Below are 14222 nucleotides of genomic sequence, written 5' to 3'. Positions count from 1 at the left end.
AGTTTAACGTCCGTGTGCGTGTACGTGTTTGTGTACAAGCGAGAGAGAGAGAGACCAAAGAATGGATGCAGAGCATAATTTGGCCGATACCCGCTAATTATCAAAATCCAGAAAAGAGCCGTTAAATTCTACAACCGCCTAAAAGGAAGCGATTCCCAAACCTTCCATAACAAAGCCATCACCTACAGAGAGATGAACCTGGAGAAGCAAGCTGGTCCTGAGACTCTGTTCACAAACAAACAGACCCCACAGAGCCCCAGGACAGCAACACAATTAGACCCAACCAAATCATGAGAAAACCGTAGGCAGACCTGGCTCTCAAGAGAAGACAGGCTATGTGCACACTGCCCACAAAATTAGGTGGAAACTGAGCTGCACCTCCTAGCCTTCTGCCAAATGTATGACCATATTAGACACAAATTTCTCTCAGATCACATAGATCCACACCAAAAAAATAGAAAACAAACCCGATTTTGATAAACTCCCATATCTACTGGGTGAAATACAACAGTGTGCCATCACAGCAGCAAGATTTGTGACCTGTTGCCACAAGAAAAGTGCAACCAGTGAAGAACATACACCATTGTAAATACAACCCATATTTATGTTTATGAGTGTAATGTTTAGTGTTAATCTTTGTTTATTTCACGTTTGTATATTATCTACTTTACTTGCTTTGGCAATGTTAACATGCGTTTCCCATGCCAATAAATCCCCTTGAATTTAATTGAGAGAGAGCGAGAGCGAGAGCGAGAGAGCGAGAGAGTCGAGACACTGTGGTGGGATAGGGCAATACCCCATTTACGTAGAACTTCCCATGTCATCTCTATCAGAATCCTAGTTCCGCTACTTTTTCCTATTGTTAATCAAAAGGAATCCTATAGGTTTTTAATAGAGGCCTTCCACATTGTATGTCGGATTCAGTCTTTTACGATTATTACGTTACTTTGGATGTTGCCAAGCTGAAACCTTGATATAAACCTGGAAAGATTGTATGAGTTGCTTCAGTTCTGTCGTCACATTCTGCGATTGGCAGAATCCCCTCCCCAATAGGTCCCTTCGCCCTCAATAGGACACCCCCAGCACCTTCACCATACCCATGAACCCGCAATAGGACATCCCCAGCACCTTCACCATACCCATCAACCCTCAATAGGACACCCTCAGCACCTTCACCATACCCATCAACCCGCAATAGGACACCCTCAGCACCTTCACCATCAACCTCCCCCACAAAACACAATGATAATAATAAATATATATATATATATTTTTTTTTTATACACACACACACAGCGATGCCCCCAAGATGCTAAGTCAGAGCCTTGTCAGCTTCATATTTGACAACTTCAACTCACACCCTGCTGGACTCCCTGCATTCTCAGATTCCCCTCCACTGATTTGCACCCTGGACGGGCTCCCTATTGCAGCTCACATTATGTTCAGGATTATAATTCTAGCCTACAGGGCCAGAAAATGACCAGCTCCTTAATACCTCTTGGTCTGGATAAAGTGCTGTACTGTTGTTCTTTCTCTGTGATCTACAATTGTGTCATTCTTGAAGTTGTCTTCTCTTTAAGGATTCAGTGGACATTCACCAAGACTTCGCTGTGTACTGTTGCCTAATTGGTTGAATGAGTTGAGCTGCAGGCATCATAACTGCACAGTCCCTTGCTGTTTGTAAACGCTGATTCAAAAAGCACTTTGATACTGATTTACTTTTGTACTAGGAATACCTGTTGCTGTCACGGTTGTGTGGAGAGACGAACCAAGGCGCAGCGTGATTAAAGTTCCACATATTTATTTACGCAAAACTTCCAAACAAAAAGAAACAAACAACGAACCGTGACATCAGCGGTGCCAGATGCACTAACTCAAAACAAGATCCCACAAATCACAGTGGGGGAAATAGCTGCCTAAATATGATTCCCAATCAGAGACAATGATAAACAGCTGCCTCTGATTGGGAACCATACCAGGCCAACATAGAAATAAAACAACCTAGATTACCCACCCTAGTCACACCCCGACCTAACCAAAATAGAGAATAAAAAGGCTCTCTATGGTCAGGGCGTGACAGTTGCTCTATGTTTATAATAAAAACAGTGTTTGTTGTGCTTTACTCTAGCATTGAACAGGTGAGGTAGCCACACTTCTATGAAAAACATATTGTATATTATCTGCATCTCAGTTGTGGATTATAAAGATTGTAATGATACGCTTGTATTTACATGTGTTATTGTGTGATAATATTTGTGTATTATCTTTATTTGCTTAAACATTACAAAATGCTTCTAAAATAAAATGTCTGCTTCTTTATACTCGAATTGTACTTTCTGTGGCACACACTACTGGTCAACATGAGCTACCAAAATGATTATGAAGTGTGCCAGGCCTTGCAGTCCCAAGATAGAAGGGGGGGGAGAATTTCGTCAGGCAAGAAAATGGCCTTGTCGAACCCCCCAACTCCCTTCTAATTTCCAGAATTGTCACTAGAGTCAAATACTTTCTGGTGCACACATCAGAGTCAAATACTTTCTATAGAACCAACTTCACGTCAGGATAGGCAACTGAAATGAATAATTAATGTATGTGTGTTATATTAAACAGAGGAGGGAGTAAAATGTAGGCAAGCAAGAAACATTTCAGAACAACTACTAGTCGAATAAGACATGGGAGAGATGAATTTTGGCAGAGATTCATTTTTTGACTAATTCACTTGAAACAAATAGGCAAACTGAAAACTGGATAACTAGTGAAATCTCAACTAGGAAGCAAGTCGCAGCAATGAAGAATTGAGTTTGTACGCATTCACCCGAAGGGGGGGAGATTTTCAGCACAACACCTGTAGGGTTCCTATTGGTCAGTTACCCCGCTGCCTGCCCGCAGCATTTCCGATCGTATTGATGTATTTGAGACCACTCCACTAATTCCGCTTCAGCCACTACCACGAGCCCGCCCTCCCCTATTAAAGGTGACACACACACACACTCAATTCTACACAAACACACACCTTTGAACTCATGACCCAAACTCTACATTACATGGAAAGGTCCAAACCGGCGTTGTCCTACTTCACAGCATCTGTCACATGTTGCTCAATTAATGCTTTCACTCACATCGTTTACTAGTGCTTACAATGGTTGAGTACATCACCCACTTTTGGGTCCTAGAAATACTATAAGTATTGCCTTCTGAGAGAAAAGGTCAACGTTGTTGCACAACAGGATGAGAAGCTAAACCATCTTACAAAACATTTGATCAATATTTAGATGCAACCCTACAGAAAACTAAAAAGGATTGATTCATTTGACGAAGTGAAGTCAAATCATTTATTTTCTATACAAAATAGGAGCCATTTCACTCCATTTAAACATGCAAAAATTATATTTTAATTCATATGGAAAAAAATGTAATTTTGACAAAGAAAATAGCTGATTGGTATCAAAAGTGGTAAAATATCAAACACTCAAACAGTTCAGTGGTCACCATGAGAGCAGTCTTCTTTAGATCTTTCTCTTCTCTCTATTGCTTCCTGGCAGAATAAGACACTCTGTCTCTCCAGCTCTGTTCTCCTCCATGTCCCTGGCCTGTCTGTCTGACCAGAGGTGTGCATCTCTGTGTGTGCAAAGGGTATCCAACCTCTCTGTTCAACGCTGTTACTGTCCGTTCCTCTAGAACGTACCTGCCTGGTAGGTGGCACCAGCCTGCCCTATGCAGCACCCGGGTCCTGTCTATGGAAGGAAAGCCCGGTTCTGAAGCAGAACTGGGTTTGAGTTCTGAGATCAGATTTCTGATGTCACTCTGTGGCCCGAACACTGTGGTCTGGAAGGCAGACCAGGTCCTGGGAGAAGAAGACCGTCGGTTCTGTCTGTTGTTGTGGTTCTGGTACTCCACTGGTTCTGGTTTCAATTCTGGCTGTGTATTGCGGGACTTGTTGGATGGGGCTGACAGGGATCTGTTTACGGAAGGGTCCAGAGGGGTGTGTGTGGTGCCCCTGTACCAGGCCAGGTGGGAGTGGAGGGGTGCAGCTGTATTGGGTCTGGTCCCACTGCTTAGTCTCCTAGTGGAGAGGTGGGAGAGGGGTCTGGACCTGGGGACCTGAGGGGTCAGAGGTCTCCTGGATTCTGTGTTTAAAACCCTAAAAGGACAAAGTTAAACTATGTTAGGTCCAATGACCTGTAACTTTCTCTTAGATCCTATGAATATGCAAGAAGAAAATGTTAGCATTTTATTTTGTGTAGGAGCTGAAGACGGCTTACTGTTGTAAGTCCCTGGTCAGTGTGTGATCAGACCCCAGGAAGTAGATATACAGGTCCAGAGCTCTCTGCAGCAGTTCAACAGCCTCTCTACTCTCTGTCTTACCGGAGCCATGAAATATCTGCCTGCCTGCCATGACAAACACAAGCTCAACATATCACACTCTGTGCAGTTGCTAACAGTCGAGAAAAAAAAGTGTAAGAATGATTGAGAGTTGTGGTGCTTCTGTTTGAAAAATGAAACAATTACCAAGTTTGACCAAGGTGCCTGCGAGGCTGCATCCCTTTGCCTGAAGACACGGCGATGCAGGGGAACAAAGCTTCATGTCCTGGTCTTTGACGTGCACCGTGTGTCGATACAGCTCCACTGCTAGCCTCTGCCTCAACCTGAACACGTCACATCTTCACCACACTGTGACATTCATATACTGTGACTGACTGAGTAAACTACTGAGGATCGGATGGGAGGAGGAAGAGAAAGAAGAGGGAGAACAATGACAGAGAAGAAACTACTGAGGAGGCAATGGAGGACACAATTAATGACGAAAAAGAGGAGAAGAAAAACCAGAAGAACACTAGAAGAGTAGTCTCACCCTGCTGTGTCAGCGCAGGTGTCGGCCAAGATGTCTGCCAGGCATTCCTCCACCTCCACCACTAGAGGGTGCTCTTTACCATACCAGCGCCTTCTGGTCTCCAAGGCAACCTGGAGGTGCTTCTCAGCACCATGTGGGTCTTGCAGGCTGAGTCTGTCACATATACATTTTTTAAAAATCATGACATTAATCTAAGCTTGCCTAAATTGAGACATACAGTACCAAAAGTCATTCACATGTGTTTAGGTCTAACAACAGCAAAAGACATAGAAACCCCTGTAGATGAACCTATGAAGTATAGAAGCGTCACGCATGAGACTATACCTATTTATGCTATTTAATACACACCTGTGTATCCCACAGAGCAGTGATACAGTGGCCTGAGCACACAGGTGGAGTTTGTGGTGTCCCATATTGATGATGTCACTGAGTATCTGAGAGGCCTCGATGGTTTGGACGTCTGCAAACAGCAGCTGGCAGAGCACACAAAGCAACTGACCTGATAGGGGTGAAACATGAAATACATATCATTTCAGCACACTAAAATCATTTACTTACTTTGTGAATGAAACAATACATCATCAGGTTGATTATTTAAAAACATGAGACCCATAGTGCACCAACTCTCTGGACAGATACCCTTTCCAACAGTGATACTCTCATGTCTCTCAAGGCAGGTAGTGGTGAGAGTCTGGGCGGTCACCAGAGCTGATCTACAGTATGTCTCTGCCTCTCTGTGCTGGTCCGTCTCCACATAGAGCTCAGCCAAAGTCTGCCGCACTGTCAGCAGTAACATCACACTCTCCCCGTCTCTGTCCTGCTCACCAGCCTGAAATGACAGCAAATTGGGAAGCAGAGCGATCATTTCAGCAGGCTGTATGAAAGCCTTTCATAACTGAGTGAAAGTCTATACACTAAGAACATAAAATGGTATTACTAGAGCAATTACAGTGTTAAAGCAAAGTCTTGGCTAAGATTTAAAGGGACAATCCACTCAAAACTATCTTCTTGTATTTTTTAAATTAGTCCACTGTTGATATAGTCCCGAAATGTTTTGCATGTCAGCAGTTAAGTTTTATTTTGCATCATCATGATGATGTAGCCGGTATCAACAGTGGACTAATGAAAACTAAAGAAAATAAACTAAAGAAAATAAAGTTTCCTTTTAAGAGTAGTGGGTCTAACTAACCTGTGTGAGGGTGTTCTCAGCCTGCAGTAGGATCCGCTCTGCTTCCCCCTTCCTGTTCAGACAGAGCAGCAACTCAGAGACCAACAACTCCACTCTCCCTTTCACACCTGGATCCCACTGACAACCATCTTCTACAGGTGGGGAACAAACAACAAAAACAGTCATAATCATCACTGGTCACATAGGATCACTGATGATGACTGGTAACACATCACTAAGACATCCTCAATAATCAATTTGTTATCAGTGATGAATAATTACCTTTGCCGTTACTTTGGGACTCAGTCATGAAGGCCATGTTGCTGTGTACCTCTCTCTGCTCTGGATTGAATGGAGACAATAGCTACATTACTTACGGATGGTATATCTACAGTTTTATGACGTTATAACTGATCGCCACTGAATGGTTGTTGAAATATGTAACCATGATGATTTTACCTGTATGTGTAGCAGGAGGGAATGCCCATCGCCCTGATTGGATAAAAGTAGGAGGTTGGCTTCCCTTACCCAGCAGGCTCTGGTACGAGGTGTTGGGGTCATAACCTCTGAGGATCAGGACAGTCCAGTACCTGACAACATCCATTCTCAGCTGAGGAGACTGGCTCCAAGTTGTAGAGAGGTGCTCTACAGTCCTAGGGTCAGATAGTATGTGGATACCGTTATGTAAATAAATGATGGATAAACATGTGAATCTGTAATCTGATAAAAAAGGCTCACCCAGTTTTAAAGTGTTAAGTTAAATATATGATGACAGTTAATCTGTGGCTAAACTATTTTACCCAACAGTAACTGTGAGTGCCCCTAGTGTCCTTATGTGTGAAGTATATGTCCATGCTCTTACTGTGGATCTATGAAGAAGGTGTGTAGCTCCCTCCAGGCCTCACTCTGCTCCAGGTGCCAGGGGAGCTCCTCCAGGATCTGAGGCCAGCTACAGAGCTCCCTGCCCTGCCTCTGGAAGAACTGGGCCAGGCTGAGATGGTAGCCCCGTCTAGTCCTCCTCAAGCCCCCTGAACCTTTACCGGGACGGACCCCTACAGATCAAAAAGTAGAAGTCTAAGGAGAAGTGGAAATGAAATGATTGGTCAGTTGGACTCCTTAGTGCAGAAGAGTTCCACTTACATGCAGATACTCCACTTTCATTGTTAGACAAAGATGATCAACCAAGTAAAAAGCACCACCATATTGGAAGGACCAACAAATGAAGGCCATTGTAAAATGTCCATTCTATGCTTTCTATTTCTATGTTTGTAACTTCCGCTCCCATCTGCCACTCACTCAGCAGGAGGAGGTCCATGGCTTGGCCCATTGATTGATGGGTGAGGCTCAGTGTTCCATTGGGTCTCTCCTGTACCCAGGGCCCAGCAGCAGTGCGGAACCGGGCCCACTCCAGAGGTAGAACCCGTATGGACCCAGGATAACCAAGAACCTCCAGCAGGACCAGGACCTGCTCCTCAGTCAGCCCAGCATGGGAGAGGTGAACCAGGCATAGAGTGTCCCATACCCAGCCTCTGAGATCTGGAGAGAAGGAAGCAGTAAGGTTAGATACAACAATTCATCATAGAGTGCCACAGCTAACAATGTTAATTCTTCACCTTTATTGAGAAAACATTAGTGGTTATTCTTGCTGTACGGCACTTAAAAAAAAAAATCACAACTGAATAACTAGAGAGGGTAAAGATGATCCCACCTATGTTGGACACCTGAGAACTAGGCCCTCCCGTTCCTTTGGCTTGACTGGCTGTACCCTCACTGACCCCACCATAGTCATTGATCCAGCGCTGAATCACCCTGGCCCACAGCTCTGCCATAGAATCCACTTCCACATACTCCTCTATCAACTCCTCCTCCTCCTCCTTTCCCCTCAGGATGCGGCACGTCTGCAGCTCGCTAGCCACCACCGCCAGGAACAGCGGCAGGCGGCCCATTCCCGGCCTGGTAGTGGTTCCCAAGATGAATTGCAGTAGGGTCCTGTGCGGCTCCTGGCAGGGCAGGGTAAGGTGTTGGAGCAGGACGCTGCGGCGGACCCAGGGGTCTGACAGGCCGGGCCAAGGGAGGGTGTGAACGTCTGGGCGGAGGGTCAGCCTCTGGTAGGTGACGTCTGTGGAGGTCGCTGTGATGAGGATCTTACACTGGGGAGGCAGAGGGTCAGGGAGCCAGCATAGGTCCTTCACCTGTCAATGAATGAATAAACGTTATGAATTCATGTTCACTATATGAAATAATATGCTTTGTTTTTAGTCTTGATTTATTTGAATGCTATCAATATAAAATACACTGTACAAGAACCACCACTGGTAGTGGTCTGGGCAAAGTAAGGCATTACCTCCTGCATTGAGAGCCCGAGGGTCCCGGTAAGTCTGTCTAGTCCGTCCAGAACTAGAACACAGGGTCCCAGAGCAGCCGCAGCAGAGAAGGCCTGAACCACAACATGATCTGGCTTTACATGGTGCTGCAACCCCTCACTCCACTCAGCCTGGGGCCCTAGTACAGAGACACAATAACAACCCCTCACTCCAGTCAGCCTGGGGCCCTAGTACAGAGACACAATAACAACCCCTAACTCCACTCAGCCTGGGGCCCTAGTACAGAGACACAATAACAACCCCTAACTCCACTCAGCCTGGGGCCCTAGTACAGAGACACAATAACAACCCCTAACTCCACTCAGCCTGGGGCCCTAGTACAGAGACACAATAACAACCCCTCACTCCACTCAGCCTGGGGCCCTAATACAGAGACAGAATAACAACCCCTCACTCCACTCAGCCTGGGGCCCTAATACAGAGACAGAATAACAACCCCTCACTCCACTCAGCCTGGGGCCCTAGTACAGACACACAATAACAACCCCTCACTCCACTCAGCCTGGGGCCCTAGTACAGAGACAGAATAACAACCCCTCACTCCACTCAGCCTGGGGCCCTAATACAGAGACAGAATAACAACCCCTCACTCCACTCAGCCTGGGGCCCTAGTACAGAGACACAATAACAACCCCTCACTCCACTCAGCCTGGGGCCCTAGTACAGAGACACAATAACAACCCCTCACTCCACTCAGCCTGGGGCCCTAATACAGAGACAGAATAACAACCCCTCACTCCACTCAGCCTGGGGCCCTAGTACAGAGACACAATAACAACCCCTCACTCCACTCAGCCTGGGGCCCTAATACAGAGACAGAATAACAACCCCTAACTCCACTCAGCCTGGGGCCCTAGTACAGAGACACAATAACAACCCCTCACTCCACTCAGCCTGGGGCCCTAATACAGAGACAGAATAACAACCCCTCACTCCACTCAGCCTGGGGCCCTAGTACAGAGACACAATAACAACCCCTCACTCCACTCAGCCTGGGGCCCTAGTACAGAGACAGAATAACAACCCCTAACTCCACTCAGCCTGGGGCCCTAATACAGAGACAGAATAACAACCCCTCACTCCACTCAGCCTGGGGCCCTAGTACAGAGACAGAATAACAACCCCTAACTCCACTCAGCCTGGGGCCCTAACACAGAGACAGAATAACAACCCCTCACTCCACTCAGCCTGGGGCCCTAGTACAGAGACAGAATAACAACCCCTCACTCCACTCAGCCTGGGGCCCTAGTACAGAGACAGAATAACAACCCCTCACTCCACTCAGCCTGGGGCCCTAGTACAGAGACAGAATAACAGTAAATGTGTAGCCTTAACAACGAGTTGAAGAGAAATACCACTCAAAAACAATATTTTGGTATTGGTTTCATTAGCACACTGTTGATACAGTCCCAAAATGTTTTGCACGTCATCAATCAAGTTTTTAAGATTTATAACTTTCAAAATATGTGTCACAGTTTGATTCGTGCACTAATTAAATAAATACCAAAATATTGTTTTTTTTTGTAAAAAATATATTTGAACAGTTTTCCTCCTGGGCTGCACTAAAAAAGAAATACTAAAAGCACTAATAGCCTCTGTCTATGGCCATCTGCCATGGCCTCTTTGTCTATGGCCGTCTGTTTATGCCATGGCCATGTGTGTCACTGAACCACAATGCATCTACATGTATGACACTGTTGACCTTGTTTCTTTCTTAAGATCAAGGTCAGTGTTTGGTTTCTCACAAAGTAAAGACATCTTTTTTTTTTTTAAGTCAGTATTGAAGTACATCTTATCTAGCAGTAAAGGTTATATTCACCGGAAAAGTAATTGAGTGTAAACAAATTTCTGAATAAAATGTCAAATTGGGAATGCAAGTATACAACAGTGCCATAACGGGTTACATTTGGAATTGATGGGTTAGATGACAAAGAAGTGAATCAGTTGAAGTCATTGTAGTCGTTTCTATCCCTCACAGACATAGGCAATAACACTCCGGAGTGTTTACCATAATGGGCCAGGCGTAGCTCAGTGGTGATGCGTCTCAGTACAGATCTGATGTCCACACTGGAGCTGCTGATTCCACAGAAGTGAGGGATGGCCGGAATTCTAGGATTCTTCTTCCGGAACTCCTGAAGCCACCGGGCGGCCAGTGAAGACTTCCCACAACCCCTTTCACCACAGAGCAGAAAAATAGACCCCTCGGAATCATGTTTGTCATAGTCGCTGAGGGCAAAAGGAAATAGGAAGGACAGTCAAAATATGTTTTCCATTGATAAAAAAAAATATCTGAACACTATGAATGCATGACTCCATCTACTTTTAAGTATGGCAAATCTCACAGTAATTCATCACTGATTCCAGCTTAATGTGGACACCAAAATTCTTACCCTGTTAACTTAATGGTTGAATTCCTTGAGGTTGCTAGACTCTGAGACGTGTCAGAATGAGTGAGAGAGGCAGTAAATGTGTTGAGTGCCTCCGTGACAGCAGTGGTCTGGGTGGAGGGGGCAAACCAGCGACACAGAGCCTGGACAGCACCTTCGTGATAACATCTATCAAGGGAGTCCAGGAGGCCTAAAGCGCAGGGGAGAAAGCACTGCTTTAGGGCTTGCAAGATCAGGCAGACCACTGAAGAACACAAATATGAACCAGACTGAGCTACGTTAGTCATCTTCGCCGTCTTTTCAAAGCTGGTTGAACTAACTGGAATTAAACAAAGTAGATGTAAACAGAACTAGCTCAACTAACAGAACTGAGCTGCACTGGTTCACTTACCTGAACAGGTTGGCTGCTGGTCCAGGGACCCATAGAGCTGTTCCATGAGGCCCCTCCAGTCCCTCTTCACTAGGTCCCCCAGATCCTGCAGCGTTCTGAAGAACCTTACAGGTTGCAGGCTGTCCACTACCCTGTTCTTCAGTTCCCTGGCTCTGTGTCTCTCCTCCGCTGTCAGTTTGGAGAACACGCTCAGCAACGACCTCTGACCTTTATCTGTGTACCTGTCTTCATCCTCCTCTTCCCCATGGAAAGAGTAGTCTCTGAAGTAGAAGAAGCAGTGTCTGGTGTCACCCATCAGGGCTGCCTGGGTGATCTGCAGCTCTGTCAGGGAGCACTTCTGGTTCCTCCCTGTGAGGACCCAGGGGTAGCCTCCATCTGCTGCAACATGCAGGTTCCTCTCCACCACAGAGAGGGCTTCTCGTTCTGGACCAGCAGCTGGGAGAGGTGTGGGGTCCTGCTGCAGCCTGAAGGGGCCGTATCGGTGGCCCAGGAGGCAGAGGAAGGAGGAGGAGCGGGTGATAAGGTCTAGGCTCATCTTCAACTGCTGGGAGGAGAGGGAGGTACTATTGTCAGGGAGGTCAGAGGGACGATGGCTCTCCCGGTCAACCCACTGGGTGTCCAATGGTCTGAAGCAGGTGCCTCTGGCCTGGCAGAGGGCATCCAGGTGGGGGAACACCTGTGTTCTCAGGTAGTGCCACTCCTGAGACAGATCTCCAGGTACGGAGCACAGCACGGACTGGAGAGGAGCAGTAACAGGAGGGGCGGTGGAGTACGACCCTCCCCGGCCTCCCTCCTGTGGGTCCATCTCAGGCCGTTGTAGCTGTGACCTGCTGTGCCCGTCTGAACAAAATAATGAAAAACAAGCATATCGGGAATAATCATCAACTAGATATCTAGCCACAGTGTTTGGCAAGTACATGGTATTATTGGTGTAAATATTAGAGGTTGACCGATTAATTAGGGCCGATTTCAAGTTTTCATAACAATCAGTAATCGTCATTTTTGGATTCCGATTATGGCCGATTACATTGCATTTCACGAGTAAACTGCATGGCAGGCTGACCACCTGTTATGCGAGAGCAGCAAGGAGCCAAGGTAAGTTGCTAGCTAGCATTAAACTGATTGTTTTTTTATAAGATAAATCTTCACATAATCACTAGTTAACTACACATGGCTGATGATATTACTGGTCATCCTGGACTTTCGGAAGAAAGCTGAATGTTTCACTCTCTTATGGAGGCGGATGTAGGATGTTAGTCGGAGGGAGACAGGTAATACTAATCCAAGTATCGAAATCATCCAAGCCTCCCTGTTTATTATAAGAGATGTTAACACAATAGAGATTGTCCTCCCCCTCCACCATGTTTATATTTTTTTTTTTACCCCTTTTTCTCCCCAATTTCGTGGTATCCAATTGTTCGGGAGAGACGAAGGTTGAAAGTCATGCGTCCTCCGATACACAACCCAACCAGCCGCACTGCTTCTTTACACAAGCGCGCCTCCAACCCGGAAGCCAGCCGCACCAATGTGTCGGAGGATACACCGTGCACCTGGCAACCTTGGTTAGCGCGCACTGCGCCCGGCCCGCCACAGGAGTCGCTGGTGCGCGATGAGACAAGGACATCCCTACCGACCAAGGCCTTCCTGACCCGGGCGACGCTAGGCCAATTGTGCGTCGCCCCACGGACCTCCCGGTCGCGGCCGGTTATGACAGAGCCTGGGCGCGAACCCAGGGACTCTGATGGCACCTTAACCACTGCGCCACCCGGGAGGCCCCCCCTCCACCATGTTGACTGTCAGGAACGGTGAAGATATTACAACCACAACAACTCACAGCATGGGAAACAACCACCTCCCAAAACTCCCCTCACGCCACCTGACCCAGCACTGGGGTTCAGAACTTGGTAGTAGCGCTGGACACTCATCAACAGGATGGTCAGCAGGCTGGAGAATGTACAGCAGTAGGCAACGAAGACAAAGAGCTTGCAGAGACTGTAGCCCAAGTCCCAGCTGAAGAGTATTGCATAGACCAATAGCGGCACGCATATTAGCAGGCTGAGCATATCTGACACGCCAGGCTCAAGAACAGTTTCATACTCAATTTGTATTAGTACAGATGCCAACAGCTGATCACAGCTATGTTATGCCCAGAAGATAGCAGAGAGCCAGGACCACTCCAGTCATCATGGTGCCAGTCGGTGGAATCAGGGATTCCAGAGGTGCAGTTGAAGTTGGAAGAGTTACAGGTGGAGGAGTTGAAACTGTCAATCGTTGTGAGACTGAAGATGAGGGAGAATGAGTTCAATTGAATGTAGACGAGCAGTTGAATATTGTAAGCAGTTGAGAGGTGGGTTGGTAGTGTTTGCAACTGAGTCGCTGGCATGGTTTCAAAACGAGGAAGGAGAAAAACTCTGATCACATGAAAAAGAAAGGGGAGGGTCTATTCCATACCAAATATGTTGTTTTGAGATCTACAGCCTGTGACAATTGCACAAGCAAGTGAATGCTGGCATTTTAAATAGATGAGTAGCTATTCCAAATAGACTAATTTCATAAATCAAAGATGCACACGCACGCACCTGGACACACACACAGACTAAGCCACGTGTGAATGGACAATAGTTTACAAACAAAATTCCATAAAAGTTTTGATACCTGTACTAGGGGGCCAATAGTTCGTTCCAGAGATGGTTGCCAGATCACAAGGCCAATAGTTCGTTCCAGAGATGGTTGCCAGATCACAAGGCTGTCTGTGTGATCCCGATTAAAATGGCTCACGTTACAAATAAATCTGAAAGCTATCTGTAGAGTATATGTTTTTCCTTGCAAAATATATGCATTTGGCAAACTAAAGGCATGTTTGTAGGTAGTCTGAGGTGCTTGATCGTTTTAGTACAGCGTCGATGTCAATGCATGCCTGGTACTTCGCTGAGAAGTTGTGCATGACAAGCCATAGCAACAGTGGTAGTCAAGGTGAACGTATGGGCTTCCGGATGAGCCTATCATAAAGTGCTGATGAATGTATATATTTCTAATGACG

The 14222-nt window shown here is 46.3% G+C and overlaps 1 protein-coding gene across 1 annotated transcript; it reads right to left on the bottom strand.

Moving 5' to 3' along the window:
• Positions 1-3318: 3318 nt before the first annotated feature.
• Positions 3319-14112, bottom strand: ttc41 (tetratricopeptide repeat domain 41). Its single transcript, XM_090200533.1, has 16 exons — positions 11183-14112; positions 10795-10981; positions 10413-10630; positions 8365-8522; positions 7729-8212; positions 7317-7556; positions 6883-7072; positions 6480-6673; positions 6303-6362; positions 6042-6172; positions 5492-5681; positions 5201-5351; positions 4853-5005; positions 4510-4646; positions 4263-4389; positions 3319-4141 (listed from the first exon to the last, which is right to left on the bottom strand). The coding sequence occupies exons 1-16, from the start codon at positions 12180-12182 to the stop codon at positions 3526-3528; spliced, it is 4236 nt and encodes a 1411-aa protein (XP_090056659.1). The 5' UTR covers positions 12183-14112; the 3' UTR covers positions 3319-3525.
• Positions 14113-14222: the final 110 nt, after the last annotated feature.

The sequence above is a fragment of the Oncorhynchus mykiss genome, chromosome 15 (genome assembly GCF_057628025.1).
Source record: "Oncorhynchus mykiss isolate SJ-2025 chromosome 15, ASM5762802v1, whole genome shotgun sequence".
Lineage (NCBI taxonomy): Eukaryota > Metazoa > Chordata > Actinopteri > Salmoniformes > Salmonidae > Oncorhynchus > Oncorhynchus mykiss.
This window is presented reverse-complemented; position numbering and strand designations above follow the sequence as displayed.